The following is a 26,794-nucleotide window of genomic DNA, read 5'->3' on the forward strand; positions in this document are numbered from 1 at the left end:
CAGCTGGTGCATGGTAAGGGATGTGGTACACCCACTCTATGCCATGTTCTCTAGCCCAGGTATTAATAAGGCTATTCTTAAAATGAGTCCCATTGTCAGACTCAATTCTCTCAGGGGTGCCATGCCTCCAAAGGACTTGCTTTTCAAGGCCCAGGATGGTGTTCCGGGCAGTAGCGTGAGGCACAGGGTAGGTCTCCAGCCATCCAGTGGTGGCTTCTACCATTGTGAGCACATAGCGCTTGCCTTGGCGGGTTTGAGGCAGTGTGATGTAATCAATCTGCCAGGCCTCCCCATACTTGTATTTGGACCATCGCCCACCGTACCACAGGGGCTTCACCCGCTTGGCCTGCTTGATCGCAGCGCATGTCTCACAGTCATGGATAACCTGGGAGATACTGTCCATGGTTAGATCCACCCCTCGGTCTCGTGCCCATTATAGGTGGCATCTCTGCCCTGATGGCCTGAGGCATCATGGGCCCATCGAGCTAGGAACAACTCTCCCTTGTGTTTCCAGTCCAAGTCTACCTGTGACACTTCTATCTTTGCAGCCTGATCTACCTGCTTGTTGTTTTGGTGTTCCTCATTAGCCCTACTCTTGGGGACGTGAGCATCTACATGGCGGACTTTCACAACCAGCTTTCTTACTCGGGCAGCGATGTTTTTCCACTCTGCAGCAGCCCAGATTGGTTTTCCCCTACGCTGCCAATTAGCTTTTTCCCACTTTTCCAGCCATCCCCACAGAGCATTGGCTACCATCCATGAATCAGTGTAGAGGTAGAGCTTTGGCCACTTCTCCCTTTCAGCAATGTCCAGGGCTAGTTGAACAGCTTTGAGTTCAGCGAGTTGGCTTGATCCACCTTCTCCTTCAGTAGCTTCTGCAACCCGTCGTGTGGGGCTCCATACGGCTGCTTTCCACTTTCGTTTCATCCCTATGATGCGACAAGAACCATCGGTGAAAAGAGCGTAGCGTGTGTCTTCTGATGGCAGTTGGTTGTACGGTGGAGCTTCTTCAGCGCGTATCACTTGTTCTTCATCAGCAAGACCAAAGTTTTCACCTTCAGGCCAGTTGGTAATTATTTCCAAAATCCCAGGGCGATTCAGTTTTCCGATTCGGGCGCGCTGTGTGATGAGAGCAATCCATTTGCTCCATGTGGCATTGGTGGCATGGTGGGTAGAGGGAACCTCTGCTTTGAACATCCACCCCAGCACCGGTAGTCGGGGTGCCAGGAGGAGTTGTGCCTCAGTGCCAATTACCTCTGAGACAGCTTGGATTCCTTCATAGGCTGCCAAGATCTCCTTTTCTGTTGGGGTGTAGTTGGCCTCAGACCCTCTGTAGCTTCGGCTCCAGAATCCCAGTGGTCGACCTCGAGTCTCACCAGGCACCTTCTGCCAGAGGCTCCAGGACAGGCCATGGCTTCCAGCTGCAGAATAGAGCACGTTCTTCACTTCGGGTCCTGTCCTAACTGGGCCAAGGGCTACCGCATGAGCGATTTCCTGCTTGATTTGGGCAAAAGCTTGTTGCTGTTCAGGGCCCCAATGGAAATCGTTCTTCTTGCGGGTAACCAGGTAAAGAGGACTCACAATCTGGCTGTACTCGGGAATGTGCATCCTCCAGAAACCTATAGCGCCTAGGAAAGCTTGTGTTTCCTTCTTGTTGGTTGGTGGAGACATTACTGTGATCTTATTGATGACCTCAGTGGGAATCTGACGCCGTCCATCTTGCCATTTCACTCCTAGGAACTGGATCTCTCGGGCAGGTCCCTTGACTTTGCTCTTCTTAATGGCGAAACCAGCTTCCAGGAGAATCTGGATAACTTTCTCTCCTTTCTCAAACACTTCTGTTGCAGTGTTCCCCCACACAATGATGTCATCAATGTACTGCAAATGTTCTGGAGCCTCACCCTTTTCTAGTGCAGTCTGGATCAGTCCATGGCAGATGGTGGGGCTATGCTTCCACCCCTGGGGCAGTCGGTTCCAGGTGTATTGCACACCCCTCCAGGTGAAAGCAAACTGAGGCCTGCACTCTGCTGCCAGAGGAATGGAGAAAAATGCATTGGCAATGTCAATAGTGGCATACCACTTTGCTGCTTTGGACTCCAGCTCATACTGGAGCTCCAACATGTCCGGCACAGCAGCGCTCAGCGGTGGAGTCACTTCATTCAGGGCACGATAGTCCACAGTCAATCTCCATTCTCCTTCCGATTTGCGCACAGGCCAGATGGGGCTGTTGAAGGGTGAGTGGGTCTTGCTGACCACCCCTTGGGTCTCCAGCTCACGGATCATCTTGTGGATGGGAATCACAGCATCTCGAGTTGTCCGGTACTGTCGGCGATGCACTGTCGAGGTAGCAATTGGTACTCTTTGTTCTTCCACCTTCAGAAGGCCGACTGCAAACGGGTTCTCTGATAGCCCAGGCAAAGTGTTCAATTGCTTAATGCCCTCTGTCTCCACAGCAGCTATTCCAAAAGCCCACCTGAGTCCCTTTGGGTCTCTAAAATACCCGTTCCGGAGGAAGTCTATGCCCAAAATGCACGGGGCCTCTGGGCCAGTCACAATGAGATGTCTCTTCCACTCATTTCCAGTCAGGCTCACCTCAGCTTCCACCAAGGTCAAATTTTGTGATCCACCTGTTACACCAGAAATAGAAACAGATTCTACCCCCACATGCTGCGATGGAATTATTGTACACTGCGCACCAGTGTCAACCAAGGCATCATATTTTTGTGGTTCTGATGTACCAGGCCAACGAATCCACACAGTCCAAAAAACACGGTTTTCCCTGACCTCTACCTGGCTAGAGGCAGGGCCCCTCTATGCCTGGTTATCCTTCTTTCCCTGGGCCTGTATCTTAGAAGTTCCTTCATGGGAATTGGACATGCCGTCGTCTTTTCCATCATTTCCGGCAATTTGGCTACAGGCAACTGGAGCTACTTCCTTTTTGGTAGATCCCCCTTTCTGAGACTTGCGCTCCTTCAATTCACTCACTCGTGCTGCCAGAGCAGAAGTGGGTTGTCCACCCCACTTCCTCATGTTTTCCCCACTGTCACACAGGAAATTCCACAGCTCACTTCGTGGGATGTACCTTCTCTCTGGGGAACGTCCGCGGAGAAGGCACTCTTTAATCTCCTGGAGACTCTTTTTCATTTCATCTTCCATTTTCTGCATATGTGTTTCCACAGCTGCGATTCTTGCATGTGTTGGGCCATGCACAGAGTCTGCATATGCTCTGAGCTTCACTGCCATATCCCGCACGGTCTCATTCGCACCGTAGTCCGGTTTCATTATTGCTAAAGCAGAAGCGTATTCTGGTGGCCCAAGATGTATGAGTTTTCGCCACATGTATGGAATAACTCTGGCCCGGTCTGGACTCCTCAATCCTGGGTCATGTGTGAAGACAACCTCTACCACCCCTAGTTCTCTCAGGCGTTGGATCCCTTGTTCTATGGTCTTCCACGGGGTTTGCTGCATGTAGAGATCATCTCCACACATATATCTTTCCATCACGCCTGTCAAAACTCGTCTCCAGAGACTGGTAGAGTTAGCCTCCCTTTTCATCTCTTGGTCGATCACTGGATCTTGTGACAGGGATCCCAAATGCCTCGCTTCAGCACCATCCAGCATCACATCATCACCTGCCGCATCCCAAATACGGACCATCCAACTTATTATGGATTCATCGGACCGTCGGGTGTAATCCTTTCTTAGGCTGTGAAGGTCCTTTATGGACATGGACTCAGTAATGGTTTCTGTGCCTGAGTCCGCTGGTGGTTTTGAGGTTCCTTCCCCTGTATCTTTTGAGGTTCCTTCCCCTGCATCATCATCATCTTTCACTGGGCGATCAGTTTTGGTTGTGTGCTTTTTCCTCGTGACAGGAGCCACTGTCAGTGGCTTAGACTCTCCATCTGTTTTGGGCTGGCTGTCTGGTTTATCTGCAGCCTGAGTGACTGGGGTGTCTGCAGGCTTTGCTGATTGATCTTCTTGCCTCTCTACCTTTACTTGCTGCTGCAGTGTGCGATAGGCATATGCCAAAGCCCAACATATTGCAAGGAGCTTGTTCTCATTAGAATTGTCATTGTATCTCTCTTTCAGATATTTTCCCACCTCAGCTGGTTTCTGAATTTGTTCAGATGGGAAATCCCAAACTATCGGGTCAGAGAATTTCTTTAGGGTTTGGCCGATGTCCTCCCATTCCCCACACCACTCAGGATTTTCCACCTCTGGGTCAGGTGTCTCAGCAGTCACCCTGGAAATCTGAGCTCTTATTCTAGAGAAGCTGTGAATCATATAGAGGAAGATTACCAGATTAAATACCAGGAGGGTGGTCTCTTTAACATCCAGGGGATAGTGAACATTCTCAAAAGATAACCTATCAAATTTAAAGGCAAGGGAAACCCCATCTCCTCCTCCTCTAACAATCTGTGTGCAATTACTAATAAATTCCCAAAACAGGCTACTGAAGCTAGGACTGGGGTTAGGACGGAGAAACCACTTATCATACACACCTCGAACAGCTACTTGTACCTCTATCAACTTCTTATAAATCATTATCACTGAGCACAGCAAAATAGAAATCCTGATTCGTCTCCCTTCTCTGTAAAATTTACATATCAAGGACAAGATTGGAGCAAGTTGTGGATAGGCAAACAACCCTAGGGACCAAAAAAGCACTAGTACCTCAATGAAGCCTAAGGACCAGAAAGACATGAGTACATCGAGCCAGAGAGACATTATGAACTCAGCCAGCATGGTGACTACTTTACTCCAACACAGAATAAGTAAATTCAACCCAAAATGTAATTAGCACAAGTTTTTTCACTTTCCTTCGAGCCACACAGTTGGGCGCCACTAAATTTGTTCCGGTTTGGCCAAATTTAGAAATATATATATACTCTGAGAGAAGGCACAACCACCCCTCCCCCCACCAGGTTCGGGAAAAAAAATAAATTTTCCTCGAAGGAAAGTGAAGAAGATAAAACTATTTATTTAACAAGCACACGGGAAAGGAAAATAATGTTAAATGGTAAAATCTTTCGCTGTAGAGGAAAAACCTGGGAAAGTGTTCGAGTCCTCCCTTTGGTCTCCTCGGAGCTGGGGCTTGGGCCGGGGCCAGGCCCTCTGTGCCCGGTGGAAAGTCCTCCCGATGTGCTCTGATGTTACAGCAATCAGGCAGTCCAGTAGAAAAGGGAGAAAATCCGAAATTCCAGAGAAGGAAAAGTTCAGCTCTCAGCCTCTCTCCAGAGAACAAGGAACTGCCGAAAAAACTGGCCAAAAGCTGACTGGAAAAAAACTGCCAGCCTGGGTGCTTCCTCGCTCCCCCCCCTGCCCCAGCTGGAAAAAAAAACCTGCTATCTTTATGTGACCTTGAACAAGTTTCAAACTGCTTTGAGAAAGTTTTGCTCAGTTTTTTCTTCCCCCTCTCAGGCCCAGTTCAGAGGCATAGAAAGGCCAATAATTAATTTCTGGGCATAGGTAGCGATATGGGATACACATCATAAGGTCACCCCAAGACAGCCTAGAAGTTTCTATGTACCCTTTCATGGATGTGGGTCCATATACCCACATTACAGTACATGCTGAAACTCTTGGGAGTAAGAGAAACAGACGGAAAAAAATAGTGTATAGGAAGGGTTGCATTTGCTTCATTTACTGATTTTCCTGTCAGACCAGGAAATTCCCTTCCTGAGGTCACAGGTTTCCTTCTACCACGGTCTTCCATAAGCTCAGTGTCGCAAACTAGGCAAGACTAGGAGAAACTAAAGGCTCCCATGTGTGGACTCCAGTGAACCATCAAAAAGCATATATTAGAAAGCTGATGATTTCTCATCAGAAACATGACTCTTGAAATGAAAGAATAAGACTTTTCTCTTTTAGCTTGAGTGCCTCAGCTTAGTTCCACTGCTGTAGTTTATAGATTAAGAACTATTGCTTTTGAATGTGATTAATGTGGAATCACCACCTCTAACTTCTAAAAGGAATAAACAGGCCTCTTGACATTGCATAAATTTATTTATTGGGATGGAAAACCAATAAGATTAAATAAAACCCCAAAAACTTCATGCTACACATAGATGGTAAAACTTATGTATAGCAACTTTTACGGATAACTATCTCTGTATATTTGTCACACTCCATGCTCCTTCTGTTACCAGGTATGAGTCATTATTGATGACAAGTGGGCTAAAGCTGGATGCTAACCATTGCTACAGGAGTAAAGATACTCTGGATATTGCCTTGCAATGGCAACTGGAAACAATTACTTCTTTTCTAAGTATTGGCATAATTTTTAAGATATAGAGGCTGCTTTTTTGTCCTCTAGGCAGTGACTAAAAAACCTAACTATTGCTGATAGTCCTGTTTCTGCTAGACACTAAGTTAGCTTCTCAAAGGCCCAGGGAAAAATGAATGATGGCACAGGTCTGAATATCACTGACGTACCGATGTCACAGCTGCCTTTACTCACTCATGAACTCTGCTGCTGGTGACATGCGTACCTGTAATTCATATGGCAAAGCTGTACTCATAGAAGACTGGTTGGCCAGTGCTATCCTTGACCAGGTTTTTCAGAAACAGGAATTTTATTATTTGAGTGTGATTTCCTATGGAGTTTGTCAGTGATTTGTGAATTGTCATGCATCCTATCTTTGTCCATTACCAAGCTCAGCGCACAGTGTTATCAGACACACTGCTATGCCATTTTAAACCAAACAACCTAGGAAATTTCAAACAGTACTGGAATCAGTTTACCAGATTAATTCCCTCTTCCCCCAAAAGGAAGCTATTTCTACATGATAAAAACCCAGTCTGAAAGACAAATTTAGGGAATTTCTTCAACAAAGATTGACTTCTTCAAGTAGTATCTACTTCTTATTCCTTGATAGGCAAGTCGACTGACAGAACCTAGCCTTAGAGCTCCCAGACTTTACCAGGTGGCATTGGCTGAAACTTAAGTAGAGAAGACCAGATTTAACCCCAAGGCACAACTCTGCTGCCATGGAAATAGCTGGTTCCATCAAGACCTGAATATTCAACTCCAAAAAATAAATGGAACTTTCTACTCCGCATATGTCAATTCAGTCTTTTCTGTCTATCTGGCATAATCTTCATGATACCCAGAAAAAGGTATTTTGTAGCACTAGCATTCTGGACAATTAAATTTATCAGTAAGTGGAAAATTTACCATAACTTTACACTAGTGTAATCTTCATTTACATACAATTGTAGATGAATGGTTTTTTTTCAGTATACTCAGCCACATTTTTCAAAACACTGAACAGATATTGACTAATGACCTAGTATTGTAATAGGAAAGACAGAAGCAAAAGAAATGGTTTTGTGTAACGCATCTCAAACATCATCAAAAAAGTCTCTCATTATCCTGATTTAAAAAGAAAACAATTAGAAACACTTAAACCAAATTTACTGGGAAAGAAACCATATTTTCTGTTTTCTTACTGCTGATATATTTGATATCTAAAAAATGCAAGTCTTGTTGAAACTCTCCTGAGTGGATTCCTCAGTATGAAATTCAATGCATCTAATTTATGTGCCCGTTTAGACCTTATTTCATTGAAAAGATAAGACTATGAAGCAGAAAGGGAGGGAAATTCAGATGCCGTAAGGTCCTGTGTTCCTTATACTGGTAACAGAAGGAAGCACGTCCCCTGAGAGGCCTTCAGAGGGACACTCAGTTCATCTAATTTGTGTGTCTGCCTTCCTTTAAGTCAGGGCTTGCACAGGGAAAAACTGTGAGATCCATGAGCCAGGAGTGTGCCCTTGTGGCCAAGAAGGCCAGTGGTATCCTGGAGTTTATTAGGAAGAGCATTGCCAGCTCATCAAGGGAAGTGATCCTGCCTCTCTACTCAGCCCTGGTGAGGCCACATCTTGGCCAGCTGAAAAGATGATTTTATGTTGCAGCCTTTCCTTCAGCAGAAGCATTAACAGCTCCTCTACCCAGAGGCCAATTTTAATGTTAATATCTTTGAGAGTTTCCCCCTCCAGACAAGTTAAGCTTCGGGCAGCCAGTAAATTCAACAGTCATTACAGGAAATGCAGAGACACCCACAGAACAGAAATGGATCTTAGTGAAGCAAATAGAATCCAATTCACTGAAGAACAGCGTAGTGCCTCAACCTCTTTGCAAGACGCTTTAGGAAATATGCTTTAGTTAAGCAACATTTCCTGAACTCACTAGAGATCAAGAACAATATGTGGCCTCTATTATAAAAGAAGTTGCACTACAACACCTGCAGTCACATCTAGCCTTATATGACTGTGGAGTCACAAATCAATTGCCTTGACACTCTCGGTTGCTGCACACTCACTTGTCCTCTCCTCTCTGCCTTTCCTCTTTTCTAGAAGAATGAGTCAAGTTCAAAGTCCTGCTTAAATTTTTTTCTTCTGGGCCCAAACATCTAAAATAATAATTAAATGACAGGCTGGAAAGTGTGGCCAAGAGTTTCATTCCACTGGCACAGTGAATTATCAACTGTTAGAAAAATCTCATGTCTTCTAGGGACGTGTTTTCTGTGGGACTTCAGAACGAACATTTTCCAGAGATTAATAACAGTATCACACCTCATTATATGCCGTTGCAATTACCAGGTATGTTCCTTTGACAGTAATTTTCAATATAAATTCCTAACAGTATTTTCATTTAAAAATCCAACCAACCAACCAAGAGAAACAACCCTATGAAAAAAAAAAGCCTGATAAAAACCCAAAGGAAACAGTGTTCTCTGAAACAAAAAATGCACACTGCATATAGGGAGCAGAAGATGAAGAGATAAGGCACAACTGAGATTTGCTTATGGAAGTCTGTCAGGACTTAAAGAACACAGTCAATTTGTTTTGAAGCACTGTCAAAGGAGGAAGTTCTCACAAGATAAGCTACCAAAACAGGCCCAGATGGCAAGCAGGAGGGCGTTAAATTCAGGCCTACACAGAGGTGAAATGTTTGGAATTAGCACACCTGACAATATTCCACTGTGCAGACTGTAGGAAAAGCATGGATGCAACAACAGGACCTGGTGAGGCAGATCTGGGTAATTTATTTGGACAAAAATTCCCATCATGGCAAACTGTGGGAAAGGAAGCAGCTGCTTATACACATGCCATCCCAAGATGGGGCAATGGCATGTACACCTCTGGATACCTGGGACTTTGACTGTATAAAAGTGGTACCTACAGAAGAACACTCTGGGGATTCCACCACTGAGAAGACCAGAAGGAAAAGGGCCAGGGAGGACACTGCAGGAACCCATGAGGTGGTGACTATAATCTGTCTGTCTGTCTCTCTTTCTCCCCCCTCACATCCCTTCCTATTTCTACCCCTTCTTCTCTCTCTCTCTCTCTCTCTCATGTTAAATAAAATCTGTACTGTTGACTTTGGCATATGGTTTCATTTGCACCTTAATTTGGGCAGAAGTATCTTTTAATAACCAGACTTGAATATTATTTCAGGAGTGGGATCCTAATGTTATTCCAGTGGATCTTAACAAAGTCATTCAGAGGAATGACTTCATTGGGAAGGAAATCAGTGTAAGAATATTTATATACAATGCAAAATAAGATCACATCTTGTTGGATTTAAAAGGATCAAAGAAATTTCCTTTCATGAACTCAGTGAGGTGCATGAATTACAAGAGCAAGATTCCATCAAACCACCTAGACAATGCTGATGAACCTGCGGTCATTTAAAGAAGAGGAGGAACTACCCTGTATGAGTATGAGAAAGGCAAGCGAGGATCAGAACTTCACTGAGGAGGGAGTTAAACTGGCCCATAAGGGAAGAGTATTGTTGTAGATCAATTAAATGTTGTGCAGCCTGGAGAAGGAGTCAGACTGTCACTAGTAGCTCAATTCCACTGCCCACATATGGGCACCATGAACATTTTTGGATGCCCTAGGCTATAAGCTGAAGCCGAACTTGCTGGTCAATGAATAAAAGGAGATCAAATATCCATTGATTATAAAGTGGGTTTAACCACATAGTCCTTTGGATAAGTATACAAAGGCACTTATATTTAGCTCCCTTAATCTCAAGAGGAAAATGTAATTGTCCCTTTCCTTGGATTTTCTCCTACAAAATAAGAGAGGAGAGAAAGATGGCACACACTAGCATACCAGTATCCAAATATCTGACAATCTTCCCTGCACGTCATTCTTGGTGCCGTAGCATTATGCAAATCATGGACTAAAGCTTCTGGAAGGCTAATGATAGTGTTTGAGCCTTTTCAGTTTCCAACAGAAGCTTAAGCTATATCTATCATTGTGCTTTAAGGCTATAGCACTCAAATAATAACATAACATTTCAGTTATATTCAGAACACTTTTTCCAAATTCTCAAGCACCGTAAAATATAGTAGTTTCCTTTTATTAAAAAAACCCGGACAAAACCACAAAAAACAGACCAAAAAGCATTTCCTATTGATACAGTCAGAAAGATATTATCACTGAAAATAAGAAGAGAACTCTGCTAGTTTCAGTAGACTTTTGCCAGATTATATTAAAATTCTTATGGAAAAACAATAATCTTCATGTTTTATTTGAAGATCCAAAATCTTTGAAAGCACCTGATGATCCAAATAAAGGATCTTTCAACATCTCTTTATTTAATCACAAAAAATATCTGAGATCCAAACACTTCTTCTCAGAAGGATCTAACTTGACATCCAAGTCGATGATGTTAAATCACCTGGTATGGTACAAATTCACTTTGTTCTTAATGTTTGGCTTGAACTTCTGAAATTCAAATGAAAGACACCTTTGGACTCTGGACTCCAAAGGCATTAGTCGATCTGCCAATTTCTAGGATCAGAGACAGATACCAGAATTACTTGGAAGGGTATTGCAGCAAAACTCTCAGGTAAGAATAGACAAAATAATTTTAGTTTTTCCCAGTTTTCATAGGCTCACTCTACAGAAGTAAGATTATATATGCTAAAAATAAAACATAATGTTTCATTTTGTAATTATTCTTTGAATACACTGAAAATATAGCTGTTGTCCTATTCTTGCACTTCACAGATAATGCAATCAGTATCCTTACAGTATCCAATAACATCATTATAGTATTATATAATTATATAGTATCATGACAGAAAATACATATAATGTAATACATTCTCATGCAGAGGAGGTTCTTCATTCTGCTATATATATATTCTTTAATATCACTGTAAGCAGTTGTAAGGTTATAATTCAAACCAAAACAACTTCTGGGAACACCAGTACTTCTACTACCCTACACAGGAGTAATAATGCGGAGGAAGGATGCCTGCATTTTCCACCAATACCAAATACTGGAACCTGCAGATACAATCAATTTACATGGTGGAAAAAATATTTGTGCTTGAAGGTCTTCAAGCATGACTGAGCCCTATTTATGTACAGAATGTAAGATCAGCAGCAAAAGACTATATTTTCTGCTTCGATTTACCATATTACTGTACTTACCAGAAACAAATCTTGTTACTGCTGTGGGGGCCTGATTTCTCAGAGAAACAGACTCCTACAGAAACAGGAGTCCAAGGGCTGCAGCACTTGCCCCAGAAAGGAGTAATTTTTATACTCTAATTTTTATACTCTAATTTTTATACTAAATAGTTTGCTGGCAAACAAACAATCAGTACTGGCAATAGGAAAAAAAATCAGTTCTCTTTCTCTGAGGTGACCAAGAAATGTTAAATAAAAGTTGAACAAGTAGGCAATTTCTATCTCAGAACATTACATTGAATTAAGACCCTACAGGGACATGGAATGCAGAGATTCATCAACAAGAATCACTGTGACTAAGACTTGCTTTTTTTTGGAGAAAGTGAAATGCATTTGGTAGAATAACAAAGTACATAGGCATTTCATGTTGACATGTAAATTGGAAATTAGGAGATTTTGAAACATCCTTGGAACAGTTGCCATAGCTGCCTTCTCTCTGTGCCAGTATAAATCTCCCTTTTTCTCAGCAACAGGCTGAGGTACAGTATTTAAAAAATGACATGTTTCTTATGAATAACTGCATCAACAGAGACTTTTGTAGTCACTTTCTCAAGCAGTCAAGAGACAGCCCTTTTGACAGTGATAGGATTCCATGTGATAAAGATCAGGTAACATCAGCCTCACACCTGCTATTTTCCTCCATATTTGTGGACGGCTTTCTGTTATTCATAGAACTGCTCAAGCATTCAGCACATGCAGTAGAGTTCCAGTGATTTAGAACCATCTGCTTAAGGTTTTATTTTGACAAGCTGTTCTGCTGCTGAAGTTCTCACAGGGTTGTTCAGCCTTTTACCAGATAGCTACTAAAAACCACTAAACACACTTGCAAGCTACCTTTGGTAAATATGTTTATTTCTTAAAAAGATTGATGCTGATTAATATTACTATGTGATGGGAAAAAAACCCCAAGGAGGTGAAAGTAATATGCTTTAACCGCTTCTCAGCTGTAATTTAGTTTAATGAATATTTTTACCTCACTTCATTTTTCAAATAGTTTATAAAATAGCCTTTTATCTTGTACTACACTCTATCCCTTAGTATTTAATTCCATTTGACTTAATAGTTTAATTTAATTTTTAATAAAATTGCTTTTATCTCTGTTATTTTACTGACAGGTTTTCAACCTGTTTTCATGTATTTATCTATGTGTATGGCTAGTATATGTATATGCAGTAATTTCAAAGGCTCTCTGTGCTGATTTACTTTGAAATGGCACTAGCATTGCAAGCCAAATAATACCCAGGAAGAGCTCATTGAACCACCCAGGTCAGATTACATCATTTACAGGAGTCTTCTCACGGGAGTTCCAGGGTCATTTTCAGACAGAAGTACCCACCTGTGAAGTCATCTTTTTACCAACAATCTTCAGTAACCCAAACCCCATTTTCTTTCAACATGTCCTTTGGTCTAGGATGTTGGTGCTGATAACATTCCTGCATTGTTCAGTGCAGTGAGCTGGTTATTTTCCTCATCACAGCAAACCTGGGTACCATTCAGCCAGCTGGAGGAGATCTGCCAGATCTCTTCAGACACACTTACACAGTACTAGGGAGCAAAATATTGCCATTTAAAAATGCCATGACAGGATTAAATTCTGGCAGGTTATCCCTTGATTTTCCTTGCCAGTGCTTCTCATTTGACAAATAGATTCAGAGACTTGATGTGCAGACCGTTGTGATCACTTGGTCTACAATGTATATCATTTTCTCAGATGCTGAGTCAAAGCATGTTTTCCAGAAGGATATCTAATCTCATTTTACAGACTCAGAGCTAGAGAGCATCTATTGCCTTTCCTGATAATTTTTTAATTACATTTACTGTCTCTGTTTCAAGGTTGAATGTGCATATCTTGTTATACTTCTGTGTGTAAGAATGAAAGCTTACCTTTATTTCCTATGATCAGATTTAATTTTAAAGTAGAAATAAGTATCTCTATATGGCAATCAAATCACCTTTTAACTTCCACTTTGATTAGCTGAACAAATTGAGTCCCTACCATGTTTCTTTTTCTAATATACTCTTTGAATGTGGTCAACAGGTACTGTCACAGTAGAATCATAAAATTGGTTATCAGCACCAACATCCTAGACCATATTGGATTGGAAGGGGTGTTTTAGATCATCTAATTCCACCCCTCCTGTCATGAGCAGGGATACCTTTCACTAGACCAGGTTGCTCAAAGCTTCACCCAACCTGGCCTTGAACACTTTTAGTGATGTGGCATCCATAACTTCTCTGGACACCCTGTTCCCATGCCTCACCACCCTTATAGTAAACAATTTATTCCTAATATCTAGTCTAAATCTACACACTTTCAGTTTCAAGCCATTCCCCTTGTCCTATCACTACATGTTCTTGTAAAAAGTCTCTCTCCCCATCTTTCTTGTAGCCCTCTTTAGGTACTGGAAGGTGCTCCAAGTCCTCCCCAGAGCCTTCTGTTTTCCAGGCTGAACAATCCCAGCTCTCCCAACTCTTTCAGCCTGTTTTCACACAAGAGGTGTTTCATCCCTCTGATCATCTTCATGGCCTCCTCTGGACTAACTCCAACTGCCCCATGTCCTTCTTACATTGGGAGCTCTGGAGGTGGGTACAGCAATCCAGATAGGGTCTCACAAGAGTGAGGTAGAGTGCGATAATAACATCCCTTGGCCTGCTTCTTTTGATGTATAGCAGTAGTCTCACTATCTGTCTTCAATGGAATATTCTTTCTCTACGGTCCCCTTTTTGTTTATCCAAAAGTTGCACTAGCATGCCAAGATATTAATATGCTATGTCTCCAGTGTACCTTCTGAATGACGGTTTTCCAAAATAGTGTTTTCATTACTTACCTAGAGCATTCATTCCTTGTCCTCAGATCAATTAACTTACCTTCAGCTGTTTGAAAGCATGCTTGGTGGGAAAGTAACAATTTAACTGAACAACACTGTTGGGGTCTCCCCCCCTGCCATGGAGCCCTGGGAGATGGGCCCTGGGGGGGAGGAACGGGGTTTCCCTGCCCCTGCTCAGCCTCGTTCCCATTGGTTGGTTTGTGTTCCCCTGTGTGGCCAAGGACCCTCGGGTCCCGTGACTGGGAGAGTTCCTGAGCAGAGCCCCGGCCATGCGGCTGGAGAAATAAACATCTCTGAAACAGCTATCAAGAATCTGTCTGTCCATATATATTTCCTTTCCACGTGACTCCTGGTTTGATATATGCATGTTACAGTAATCCCCACTGCAATACAACACTGATCATTCTGTGGCAGTAACCTCCCCTGTTATTTACTGTCCTGACCATCTTAATGCTAGTTATAAATTCAGACAGACAAGGTTTTATATTATTGTCTACATTCTTGATAAAATTATTGAATAGCACTTGGTAAAGTACCTGTACCTTGAGATAAGTCCCCACAGACTGATGAATTTTCATGAACAACTATATTTGGGAAAGCCTTAGTATTTCTTATTATTTTTAATGCAGATTTTTAACCAAGCATCCAGAGTAACTAGGTCAAATATTCTGATGAGAGTCAGATTTACAGTCCTTTCTTATCAGTGGTTTGAACAAGAAGAAAAAGGTAAACGTGCATGCAATACACTTTTTTTTGTATCAACATTTTCAGTTTATTGTCCCTTCACATGGTGACTAAAAAGGTAGCACAATGGAGTATCAACAGTTCTCAGGTCATTTGGATTAGAGCTGACTAGGAGGTCTCAAGAGATAACAAGGAAAGTGGAATCTTTGCTGAATAAGTGGGTTTCTAATTGGGTTCTGGGTTGACCAGAAATAATGGTAATACCAATCAATATTCATCTAAATGAGCTAGAGTTAGATATGAAAAAACCAAAATATGGTAAGATCTGTGAGGGATTGGAAGAGCAAAAGTATGAAGGATGATGATTAGGCAAGACCCATTACAGAGTGTGATCTAGATTACACGGTGAAGTGGTCCATTCAAAAGTTAATTTGAATGCTATCAAATGAAAATATAATGGTGAGCTAGACAGTGGAAAAACTTGCTGACTGGAAGGATAACAAAGCCTTTGGATGCATTAAAAGGGGGACAGCAAGCAGCATAAGTAACTACGTAGATGCTATGTCATCTGGGAGGCTGATATTGGAACAAAGTTGTTCAGCCGGTATCTACATATTTAAAAGATTTCCCAAAGCTTTAAAAATTTAATGAGGTACAAGAAATAAAAATGAGATGTGGTAAGATAGTGTGACTCTTTTCATATAGTGTGTTAATCCAATGATCCATCAGTAAAACTGAGAAGAGTAGGTTGTGAAATTGCTATTTTGTAGCATTTTTATGGTCCTAACTTCTCTCCATTGTTCTGTCTGTCTTCTCATCTTCAGACAGCCCAGAATCAAGCATGGACTGCTAGAAGATAAGGAAGGACAAAAGGAGGCTCTAATGTTGAACCCTGACTCTTACTGGTTCTTGCACATCAACTCTAAATATCTTTCCTGGATTTAAGTTCTAAAGCAGATGTCTTTATATTGCTGTAACTGAGATCACTGATTTATTCTGAATTAATTGGGAGATCATGATCAGGTATACCGAATGTCCCTTGCAACTCTGGTGTCATCCATTGATCTCCTGAATTGAGACTGATTGCTACTAGAAATGAAATCTCCTAAGCCAAATTTTCAATATCCAGGTGATCTCATGGAAAATGCATCAAGCAGAACTGAATTCTTTTGCATCTCATGGTAAATGTGAGATGTATTTAGATAACTTAATATTTCCTTTTTGGTCTGCTCACTGCACTTTCACAGATCCAGTAAATGCATCTACAGACTCTATAATTTCTTTTCCATGTTATATGCTTATTAATTTAATAATGAAGTGGAAGGATGATTAATCACACTGTAATTAATGTAATAATTCTATTTTCAAAGTACTTTTGACAAGCTCCTTTTCACAGTTTTGAACCAAGCCTTTTTAACAAAGACAGCCTTATAAAATTCTCATCCGCTGTTAATTTACTTTATCATAGGGTTATACCCAGTTGACCAGGTACTATCTCTGTAAATCTAATTAACTGTTTAGGCCTTTTTCTATGTCAGTGACTTTGTATTTTCCTTCAGAAGTTGTCCTGCCTGTCTCCAAATAGCTTCCTCAAAAACACTTTTCTTTAAAAGCCAGACAAAGATTAACTTGATCATGCTTGCTAAGTATCTCAAGATTTTCTCTCACCATTCAACTCCAATAACTCATGAGTCTGGTATTTCTACCATTATCATTACACAAAATCCATCAGAATTTAATTTCACATGCAGTACAGAACCCAAAATTTAAAAAAAAGTTATCTGTTTCCTACTTCATGGTAGCTTTGTATTCAAATCAAGAAGGGTGGAAAAAAGTAAACCCTTAAGGTACAGAGGTCATTTTTGCTAGTATAGCAATTGCTGTGTTAATTCCTCTCACTTAAATTGCTACCTAATGGCCCATTGGTAGCTGCAGCTCATGTTGTACAATGCATTTCATTCTGAGATGTGTTGTTAGCAGCTCGGAAGCACAATGGCTGACTGCTAAAGAAGAGAAAAGACTGGGGCCTTTATTCATGCCACCTAATTTGTTTGCAATAACATTTGTCTAAGGATTTTAATCTGCATAATCATGAGCTTGGGTTAAAAAAACCCACCCTCACACAAAAAAGACCCAGAACATTACCAGGGCACGATTCACCTTATCCTAGCAGTAATGTGACAAGCTGCTGATGATCCAGATTCAGGGTTTATAAAAATGAAAGCTGACCGTGAACACCTGAGAAAAACTTCATATTTCTAAGTATAAAATTCCTGTCATCAGACATAAATATCCACAATGCACCTGCCTGTTTCAGTCCACTTTGCAGTCAGTAGGCAAAAATAAGCCCCTCAAGGACATAAGCTTCTGAGGTAGGCAGATCGGTAAGAAGGTAAAACTAGTCAGGTGAATTTCTGCAGATGGCTGAAATAAAAATGAAATAAATCATACGCCATTCATTCTACAGGTCACATAGATCCATCTTTGAAAAGCTGCAGCTGTGTTTATGACATCTGTAGAATATTCTGATATAAATTTATAGTGTTTCATCATTATGAAAAATAGACAAAACCACCATTCAGACCTCAGTTCAATGCTGGAATTCAGTCTGTCTCAATGCAGTTATTCAAGATAGTAGAGGCCATTGTAATTGTCATGTTTTAAATAAAAATTATATAAGGACATGTGCAGTCTTCATGATTTATATCATTCACAAAAAAAAAAAAGTCCAGGTTACAATATCTCTTCAGTAGCTGCTTTGCAAGGAGCATTTTGCTTGTTACTTGACATTATTTTTTCAGGTGATAGAACAAGTTAGTGTATGATTTGTTATTCTCAAAACACCAGATCATAATCAGACATTCATTCTTTAAACATTGTAACAATGTACTGAACTTTTTTGAATTTCGTATTTGCAAAAAAAACTGTTAGAGCTACACTTCCTATCTAATTCCTACATATCTCCTGTAGTGCCTGGTTCATTCTGAAACTTCGTTTTTTGATCGCTATCTGGCAACAGAGTTATGGCAACAGAGTTATGGACAGGACTTAGTTCGATGTTTAGTTCAATGCTACATCTCTCTTCTACCAAATAAAAAGAATTAGGTAATACATGGGGAAACATTTGGATGTTTTTTCCTCATGTGTTTACTGAATCTGCTACAAACACCGTGAATTTTATGCTGGTAACTGATCACTAGAACGGTACTTGACTGGTGAAGAAAAAGAAAGAGAAAAAGAGAAAAAAAAAAAGAGTGAACTTCCTACCCTTCTGAATGGCTGGTTATAGTTTCATACCCCTGTATTACCTTGAAACAGCATGACTGCTGAAGGAATATATTAAGCTCCATAGTTTAGACTCTGATACATGAATGCATCTTCTAATACCAAAATGAGCTAAGGAACTGAGTCAGGAAAAAAAAGAAAAAAAAATTAAATCTGGTTATTATTATTATTATTATTGTAGATCACAGAATTTTTACATCCTCCAGCTCTAATATCTACTGTACATACTTTATAATGAAATAATAAATTCAGTTTGTTCACAGATAAATCAATATTAGATCCCTTCTGGGACTAAACTGTTCCTGTTAGTGAATTAAAAAAAAGGAAAAAAAGGGGGGAAAAAAGGGATTAAGAGGCAGCTAAAACTAGCAAGAACTGAGAAAAGAACTAATCAGCTTCCAGCTTGGCATCTCAATGATCAATGCCGATATACAGAATCTACAATTCTGAAGCACTAACAAAAAAATTAATCTTGAAGTTCAGTTTGCCTACGGTAATAGAGTGATGTTTTCCAGCTAAACATATATTTTTATGGAAAACAACATCAATAGTGACTCATGTGAAAAAATGTACTATGATAAATAGTTCAGATTTTACCAGTGGTCTCTATCTCAAAACACACAGAAGTTAAAGCAAATATTCTTGCCCAATTTTTAGGCAAGATTTATTCTGCCTTGAGATCTACATTATCATGCAAGAACAACTTTCCCCATCCCCAAGGAGGTGCCTGATGCCCAGGGCTGGGCCCGAACTGCTGCCCCTGCAGCTGCCCTGCTCCTGGCACCAAGGTAACTACTGGTTCTTGCTGCACCCTGATATCTCCTTTGTTAAACCTAAATCTCATTCTCCTGCTGAAAGGGATCCTTATGCTGTTCATGCACCTGCACCCTGAAGCTCTCCCTTCCCTCTGACCTTATCTGGTCACTTTGCACTTACTTCATTGCTGCCTTGTGATCCATCTAATTTTGCAATCCCCAACTACTGATGGTTCCACTTCCAAAACGGAATTAAATGCCTTACACTCAAAGTACTAATTGCCTAGTAATGAAACCTTTAATCATCAGGTGATTAAAATTCTAATCACTAAAAGGCTTGTGGAAATCCACTACATAATGCTGAAGATCTATTTCTAAGTTTTTTTTAACATATGCTTCCAGTGCAAATTGCCTTATGTTGTAGAGATGAACAGTGCAGTATGTGAAATGTGAAGTTCTTCAATACATCCTGTGCTGAGAAAAAGGCTGAAAAAAATAGAAGGGTGCAGCTGTAACTGTGAAATATATTTAATGTTAGATTAATTTATAAGGGGATTTTCTTTTTAATCTTGTTTTGAAGTCACTAGGAAAAAATATGTTCCTGCATTAACTTCCCAGCAACTAAAAACAGATTAATGAAATCTGCTTTTCCAATCAAATGGTAGATGAAAGCTGAAAATACAGGTTGAACAATATCTAGAAGGGACTGTAACTGTTTTGCCATATTGAATAAGAAATAGTAGCTATTGTGCACACAAATCAAATCTCTTCAGCCTAAAATTTTGCAATGAAGTTTAGCACATGGATTCCAAATTAATGTGCTAGACAGTAATGACACTACCAGCTCAATGAGCCACAAATGAAGAAGGATTCACCAGACAGAGGAAGCCATCTGCTACAATCTACCGTATCCACTTAAAAAAAAAAAAGTCTATATTTGAAAAGTTCCCTACACTCAAAGACGTCTGTATGCACCAGTTCTTGGCATTTCATAACCACCCATTAGCTGGCACAGAGCAGTGGGAAATCCACAGTCTGATGAAATGGATCTAAAAAGCTGTGTTTAGGAACAAAACAGGTATCTCTGAGGACTTACATTTTTTCACAAAGGTATGTTTGATGATGCATTAATCATTTGTGGTTATATTATACTGGTAGCAGGCAAATACAAAACACGCATAGAATGGCAGCACCTGACATCGGGCAACCACAGGTGATACAAGGCAAAGGAGGAGCTCTTCTGCATTTCTGAACCTCCCCAATTTCCCTGTATTTCCTTATTCTACGGTTTCATGGCTTTTCAGGCTTTGACACCGCCATTTCTTATGTTTGTCCTGTTTGTCCTTTGCATTTCTAGCAAAACAAGTGCTTCATGTACTTTGTTGCCACGCTTTAGCTCCCCGGACTCACAAGCAGACCAGGCAATTCAGCTGCTAGGAGTCCTATTAAGCATCATACAATTCATGGCAGATATGAAGGCATGTAAGGGACATAATGGCTTTGGAGGCTCACAAACATTTCTAATGTTTCACCATACTGCTCTATCACTTCTGTACTACTTAAAGCATCTTCAGTCTTTCAGATGAAGCGCATGATGATGATTCTTTGCCTCCCTGATAATACAGAAATATCAGGAAATAGAAAGGAATTAATGGACCTGAAAAAAATGGTTTGTTATGGTCAATGGGCAGGTTTGTGGAGACAAATCTTCAAAACCTACAAGGCACAGCCTCACACATCTCAAAAATTGCTGTATAAATTCAACTTAAACTAATTCTGAAAAGCCATTAAAGTACATAGTTTTAATCTGTAAGAAACAGAATAATTTTAAAACCAAAAGAACTTGTGAAATGAGTTACATTTAAGTTTATGCTACAGTTTAGTGTATTCTTAACCCCCAAATAAATTTAAATTGTAAGAAGAAAAACATAAATTACAGGCCAACAACATTTTTTTCATTTGTAATAGTCTTGCATTGAAGGTACTATAGGTACTGCTGCTTAATTTACAACTGCTTTTATATTTACATTGACATTATCTTCATATATTAATAATTTATCAGTGATTGGAGACGTCTCCTGAATGAAAAACGTTATGTAACTAAATTCCATTTTATTCTGGCCCATTTGTAAAGGTCAGCTAAGCAATGAATCAATGCAATACTAGAAGGGGGCAGTTCTCTTGAGACTGGGGATATCAAAAGGGCTGAGAAACAGGAGTTTTGCAAAATCAATTCAATACAGGAGACGTGGCAAATCCAGGCCTCCCGTGCTAAGCTGGTTGTATTGCACTGATACCAAGGGAGTAGAAGCTGCTTACGTCAGGTTTGAATTAGACTCAACACAACAGTTTTCTGGGATACAAATTCCTCCAAATAAATGGAGTTATACTGAGGATCAGTCTGGCTGCGTTTTTTAGAACTTCAGGCTACTTGCTTGATTGTTTGTGTCACAACTGCTGAGAGTCATAGATTGCAATATAATAGGACCTCACTCTTTATGGGTCTGGTCATAGAATTTTCAACTCCAGGACCTTCATTGTTTTCTTTTATAGAAATCCCTGGGGTTAAGTTCTTTGAAGAGTAGGTCAGTATTCTAAATTGTTGTCTCACTTATGACCTGCTTACTTTTACTAGATCAGGTTCAACACAATAAGCTGACAAATCAAGATAAATATATTCTTTGCTGAAAAACACTATTTAAAAAAGATACTGTTACATGCTTATTCTTTAAAACAGTATGTGTTGGAGGCTATGGATTGGTTGAGATACAGCACTTGACATTTAGCTCCTTGAAACACTAGGTATAAAAAGTATATCTGGTACTTAAGTCTGAGTCCTCTATAAACAGCTTTATTTATTATTTTCTTTACCAAATTTCTTCAGCTTGCTTGTGAAGCCAAGTTATATACTCTTTAACTATGCAGCTAACACTTTAGTTCCTCTTTTCCATTTTGTTATAAAATTTCCTATATGGCTTTTCTGCATTCTGATGTCTCATTATGCATGCAATGAAAGTGCAAATACCCGGCTGCCTCTGAAACATTTGAAAATATTACATACAGACATCTCTATTATTGGAATAGCTCCCTTCATCCTCTAGAAGCATGCTTCTAAAGAGCCTTTTACTACATTTTGTATTATACTCTATTTTTATAATGGTCTAGATGTACCCTCAGCTGATTTCTGGCTTTGCTTTTATTAAGGATTGAAGTTGTATTTTAGTTCCAGATTTTCGCTTTGCAGCCCAAATATTCTTTCTGGTTTTCATCTGATTTAGCATGCCCTTGATTCTCCCAACCACTCCTGTTTGGTGCTCTGACCTAAATTCTGTTTAAGCCCTTCCCTGTTTGAGAAAACTGTGTTGTTTGCAAATTCTTTTTTTTTTTTCTCATCACATGGCTGTCACAGATTTATCTAGAACTATGTGCATATCACTGTTTGTGAAGTAATTTCACTTGTTTATGGAATTCTAATATAAATGTAACATCCTGCCTTTTTTTTCCTGAGGTTGTGGCATTCTTTTCTCCATCTTTTTTTGTCTCCCTCACTCTTTGCACTGCTTTAGATTGTCCCTCCTGAGGATCTTGTTTATTAGTGCCAGCTATGTTATCTTGATTTTAATCACACTACACTTATCTAGTAGTTCCTGATTTCTGACTGAACCAGCAGCTCCCATCAGTAATTTCATTCCTCTCCCCCGATGCACACTTGCTTCTGCTTTATGGGCTTTGACAAAATGCTGGGCAATCAGACCTTTTACCAGCCAGACTTCAAACTGCAAATACCTAATCTAACTTTAATGGTTGAAGTGTGTGTGTAGGGGGTGACAGAAATGGTTTTGTTTTTCCAATCCATCATTATCTTAGTTACTCAGCAAGGCTCTTAAGCCACTACCAGACTGTCACCTGAGAGAAAGCTGGGTCAATACTCAGGTTTAAAAAAGGTGCAAGCTGACAATATTAAGTATATTTAGTATTGTATGATTTTCTGCAGAAAAATGAGTGTTCAAAAGAAATGACATATTATGTTGCAGGTATAAATAAACAGTAACAACTAGGGGTTCAGACAGAACTGACATTGTCAAAAACTTCAATTCTCATTTCTTGGTCATTCCTCAGAAACAGGAGCAAAGCCCCCCGCCCAGAAAAATCTGAAAAAATTTTTTGGTTACTAAGATGATTTTTGGAGCAGCTACTTGTAACAATGTGCTAATCACCTTCCATTTCAGTCCCAACTAAATATGCAGCCTGACCATGGCTTAAATAATTGAAAGGATTTATTGCTTTTGTATATGATACTACCATTCTAGTGTCATCTGAAGTGACATAGACCAGAACCAATTAGACAGACATAAAAGAGTGCCTAAAATCCTGTCCTTACTCTGGAAAAAAGGCAAGGGTCTTCTTATTTTTAAGTAAGGGTTTCCTTATTTATTTGAACAAGTTATTCTACTTCACAGTAGTCAGTTTCTGCAATGATAATCATGAAATTTGAGTGCAAATAGATATCACAGTTATATGCTATCGTAAGTACAGGAAATAACATGGGAAATTTGCAACTGTATAGCTTTTTACATGAAATATTATACTGCAGCAAATGTTATTTTCTTTTTCAACTTTACCATGCATTTCTGGCTATTATGCATCTGTCAAACAACATAGCAATTCTGGATTAGGAAACTGACTGTACTAGGGTACATAAAACAAAACTCTATGTCCTTCAAAGAAAGAAGCTTTTGCATATAGGGAAGAGCTTCCTATTTCTGAGAGAAGGTGAAGAGCTGGCATGTTCATCTTTAAGCTTAACAATAAATTGAAAGGCAGAAAAAGAAACTGTAATTTCTTTTGTGAAAAATATGTATGTAGAGAAGCCATTTAGAAGAACAGGCAGAGCAATGTGATGGTGATCTGCAGTTGTGGAGAGAGCTTTTGGCCCTCTGAGCATACTGCCAGCTGCTTATGCAAATCATCAGGCATTTTTCTCATACCTGTGGGTATCCTCCCTTATGATCTGTCTATACCAACTAAAACCATATTCTCCAGGTACCCTGGCACACCGCACTGTGTGAAGTGCACATATGCTTCCATCATCAGAGTTAGCAGGGAAATATTCATGCATATGTATCAACTGTCCACTGCTAATTCAGGTGCAAATCAAAACGAAAATAAAATTAATTAGACTTGGAGAAGGACTTTGTTTTGATCTCAGTCCAACACAAATCAGAAATAATTCAGCTGAAGCCAGCAGAGTCATTCTTATACTGACTCAGTGTGAGATCAGGCCCAGGTCCACGGTGTCTCTGATAAAAGTTTTTATTTTTACCTAGCTGAGTTTATAGAAGCACTCAATGTTCTTGGTTTCTTTGCCCAGAGAAAAAGGATTTCATTACCTGAAAGTGGCAACTGTAAAGATTTTAAAAGCTATCACTGGATATTTGTAGAAGCACACATTTGTCTCCTTTACATTATCTCAGCTACTGGTTAATGCATATCATGTTATATAATGCAGTCAACAAAGGGAGCGCTGAATGGAGTTTTCCTGTGCCAGCACCTCTGCTGAAGTCATGATTACATTTGCAGAAAATACAACCTTTTCTTCTTTTTTTGTCTCTTTTTTTTTTTTTTCCCCTGTACTGGGACAAATACCCTATTTATTCAAATCGAGTACCAAACCCTTTTTGTCTTGTTTAGGACACTTCAATTTCAGTTTCCTATCCAGAGGTGCGAATGTGACCTGAAGAGCACAAAAATGCAAAATATACTTCATATACCACTAGATCCTACAAGACTGGGAATCTGTGTTTCCTCTCTTGAGTGTAATTACAAGGCATTTTAGGTGTTACGTAGTGCAATCTCATTCACTCCCACTCACCAGTTTGCAGCCCCTGTAAGGTTTGAAATTGTATTTAGTCTGAGGCAGCATTTGGTCATCTTCTTTTAGTATGTGTCAAGGTTTTGCTACTCGGTTACCACCAGGTGGTAGCATTTTAAAACATTGCTCTTATTTTATAACCGCTACCCTGTATTATTTGGCATTTTTTCTGTGGTTTCTTGAAGAGGTTAGTATTAAGATGGTTGGCATGGTAACCTAGTTTAGATCAAATTGTCATGTGGACAGTTCAAGCATGAACTAAGACAGAGACATGGAAAGACTTCCATCTGAGGAGAGACTGAGAACATTGGGATTGTAGAGTGTCCCACTTTACATTCTCATAATGCAAGAAAAAGATATGAGGAAAAGATATTTTCGGCTTGAGGAAAATGCAGCAGAAGCAAATGGAGTAAAAAGAAAAGTTTTTCTTGCTTTTAACATGATATTAATTGACAGAAGTGACTTTATTCAACTTGGTAAAAGTAAATATAGTTTTAAACATTACTGAGTATATCTGCACAGTATATAAAATACATTGTAATATAGATATACTTTGAAACTTCAAGGTAGAATTCTAACCATGAAACCCTTTCATAAGTAAATTTGCAAAATTCCTTGCACCTGCCCTTGAAACCATGGTGGGGTTTTTTTTACATGAATTGAGAAAAAGTATGGGATTTGATGGATCTCTTACAAAATTTTTTTATGTCCACTGGAAGGGTTTTCGTTGGTGACTGATGAGAAGAGATAGAAAGTTATTTTCAACCACTACACTGCTGACTCTTCAGCTTATGTTTTAGGCTTTGTTTGATGTTTTTTTCTCCTGACTACACTATGATCCCAGAGAATAATAAAGCTTTTAGTAATGAAAGAATAATGAACCAGAACTGTGACTAGAAATTTTGCTACTTGGAAATTTTGCTACTTTCCCATCAGCTCTTTCTTGCTTTTCTGATAACATTTTTTCAGTTCTAGCACTCCAACCCCTTTTTTGCTGCCGTTTAGGTACCCTTTCCTTCTGTTTTTTGCTCTTGTTCTTTACATACTCCCATGGTGGTACAGCCATGCTGAGACAGAAGCCCTTTAGATAACAGAGGATGAAATGCAGGCCTCAAGTAAGCAAGTAAAATTCTCACAGTGATGGAAAATCAAAGTACATAATTTACACAGGATGTGCAGCAGGCAGCAGTTGTGCAGGGATAACTACAGACTACAGCCTTGGACAGTAGAAGATCATGTTGTGACTTGCTGGAACATTTCAGATGAGTGCACTGCAACTTGAGCAATGATTATTTTTATTGGTAGACACAGTGGTATTGTTATCTGAGAGGATATACTCAAAAAAAAAAAAAAAAACCAAAACCAATTACATTTAGCTAAATCTAGCTTAAATCTATTGAACGTTGCTTGTTTTGACAAAGAAATAGGACAGAAACTGCCCGTGTGCTTTAGCAATTTTTTTTGCATTCTTTCTGTAAGAATAATTTCTTCCAGTTTTGAAGGCAGCTATCTACTTGTTTCCATGAGCAAGCTGGGGAGGAATAAAATACTGTTGAAAGAGAAGTAACTGTATTTCCCAAGTATCCAGGTTCATCAGAGATGGAGACCACTACCTCTTAAGAAGTTTACCCTCATATTTGAACTGTTATGTAAGCTAGCAAGTATTTTGCTCCCACGACAGAATTTTTCCTTCTTTAAAATAAAATAAGGATCTTAAATGTATGCATGCACTGAAAAGTGTTAAATTTTCCTTTCTCTCCCTATCAACTAAATTAACTTCAGTGTTAGCAAATTTAGAATTTATTTCATGCATTAATTAGAAAAGGTTGTAGTTCTTACTCTGCATTAGCATAAAATGGGTTTTGCCCTCTTTTACC

The 26,794-nt window shown here is 39.8% G+C and overlaps 1 protein-coding gene across 1 annotated transcript; it reads right to left on the reverse strand.

Moving 5' to 3' along the window:
- Positions 1 to 2,785: 2,785 nt before the first annotated feature.
- LOC120411793 lies at positions 2,786 to 5,087 on the reverse strand. Its single transcript, XM_039570017.1, has 2 exons — positions 5,049 to 5,087; positions 2,786 to 4,273 (listed from the first exon to the last, which is right to left on the reverse strand). The coding sequence occupies exon 2, from the start codon at positions 3,727 to 3,729 to the stop codon at positions 2,812 to 2,814; it is 918 nt and encodes a 305-aa protein (XP_039425951.1). The 5' UTR covers positions 3,730 to 4,273; positions 5,049 to 5,087; the 3' UTR covers positions 2,786 to 2,811.
- Between the last annotated feature and the right edge of the window lie 21,707 nt (positions 5,088 to 26,794).

Source organism: Corvus cornix, chromosome 3, assembly GCF_000738735.6.
Source record: "Corvus cornix cornix isolate S_Up_H32 chromosome 3, ASM73873v5, whole genome shotgun sequence".
Taxonomy (NCBI): Eukaryota; Metazoa; Chordata; class Aves; order Passeriformes; family Corvidae; genus Corvus; species Corvus cornix.

Bases quoted from the DNA above. Each gene is read 5' to 3' on its own strand.
- LOC120411793 (XM_039570017.1), bottom strand. From the start codon at position 3,729: ATGTCCATAAAGGACCTTCACAGCCTAAGAAAGGATTACACCCGACGG.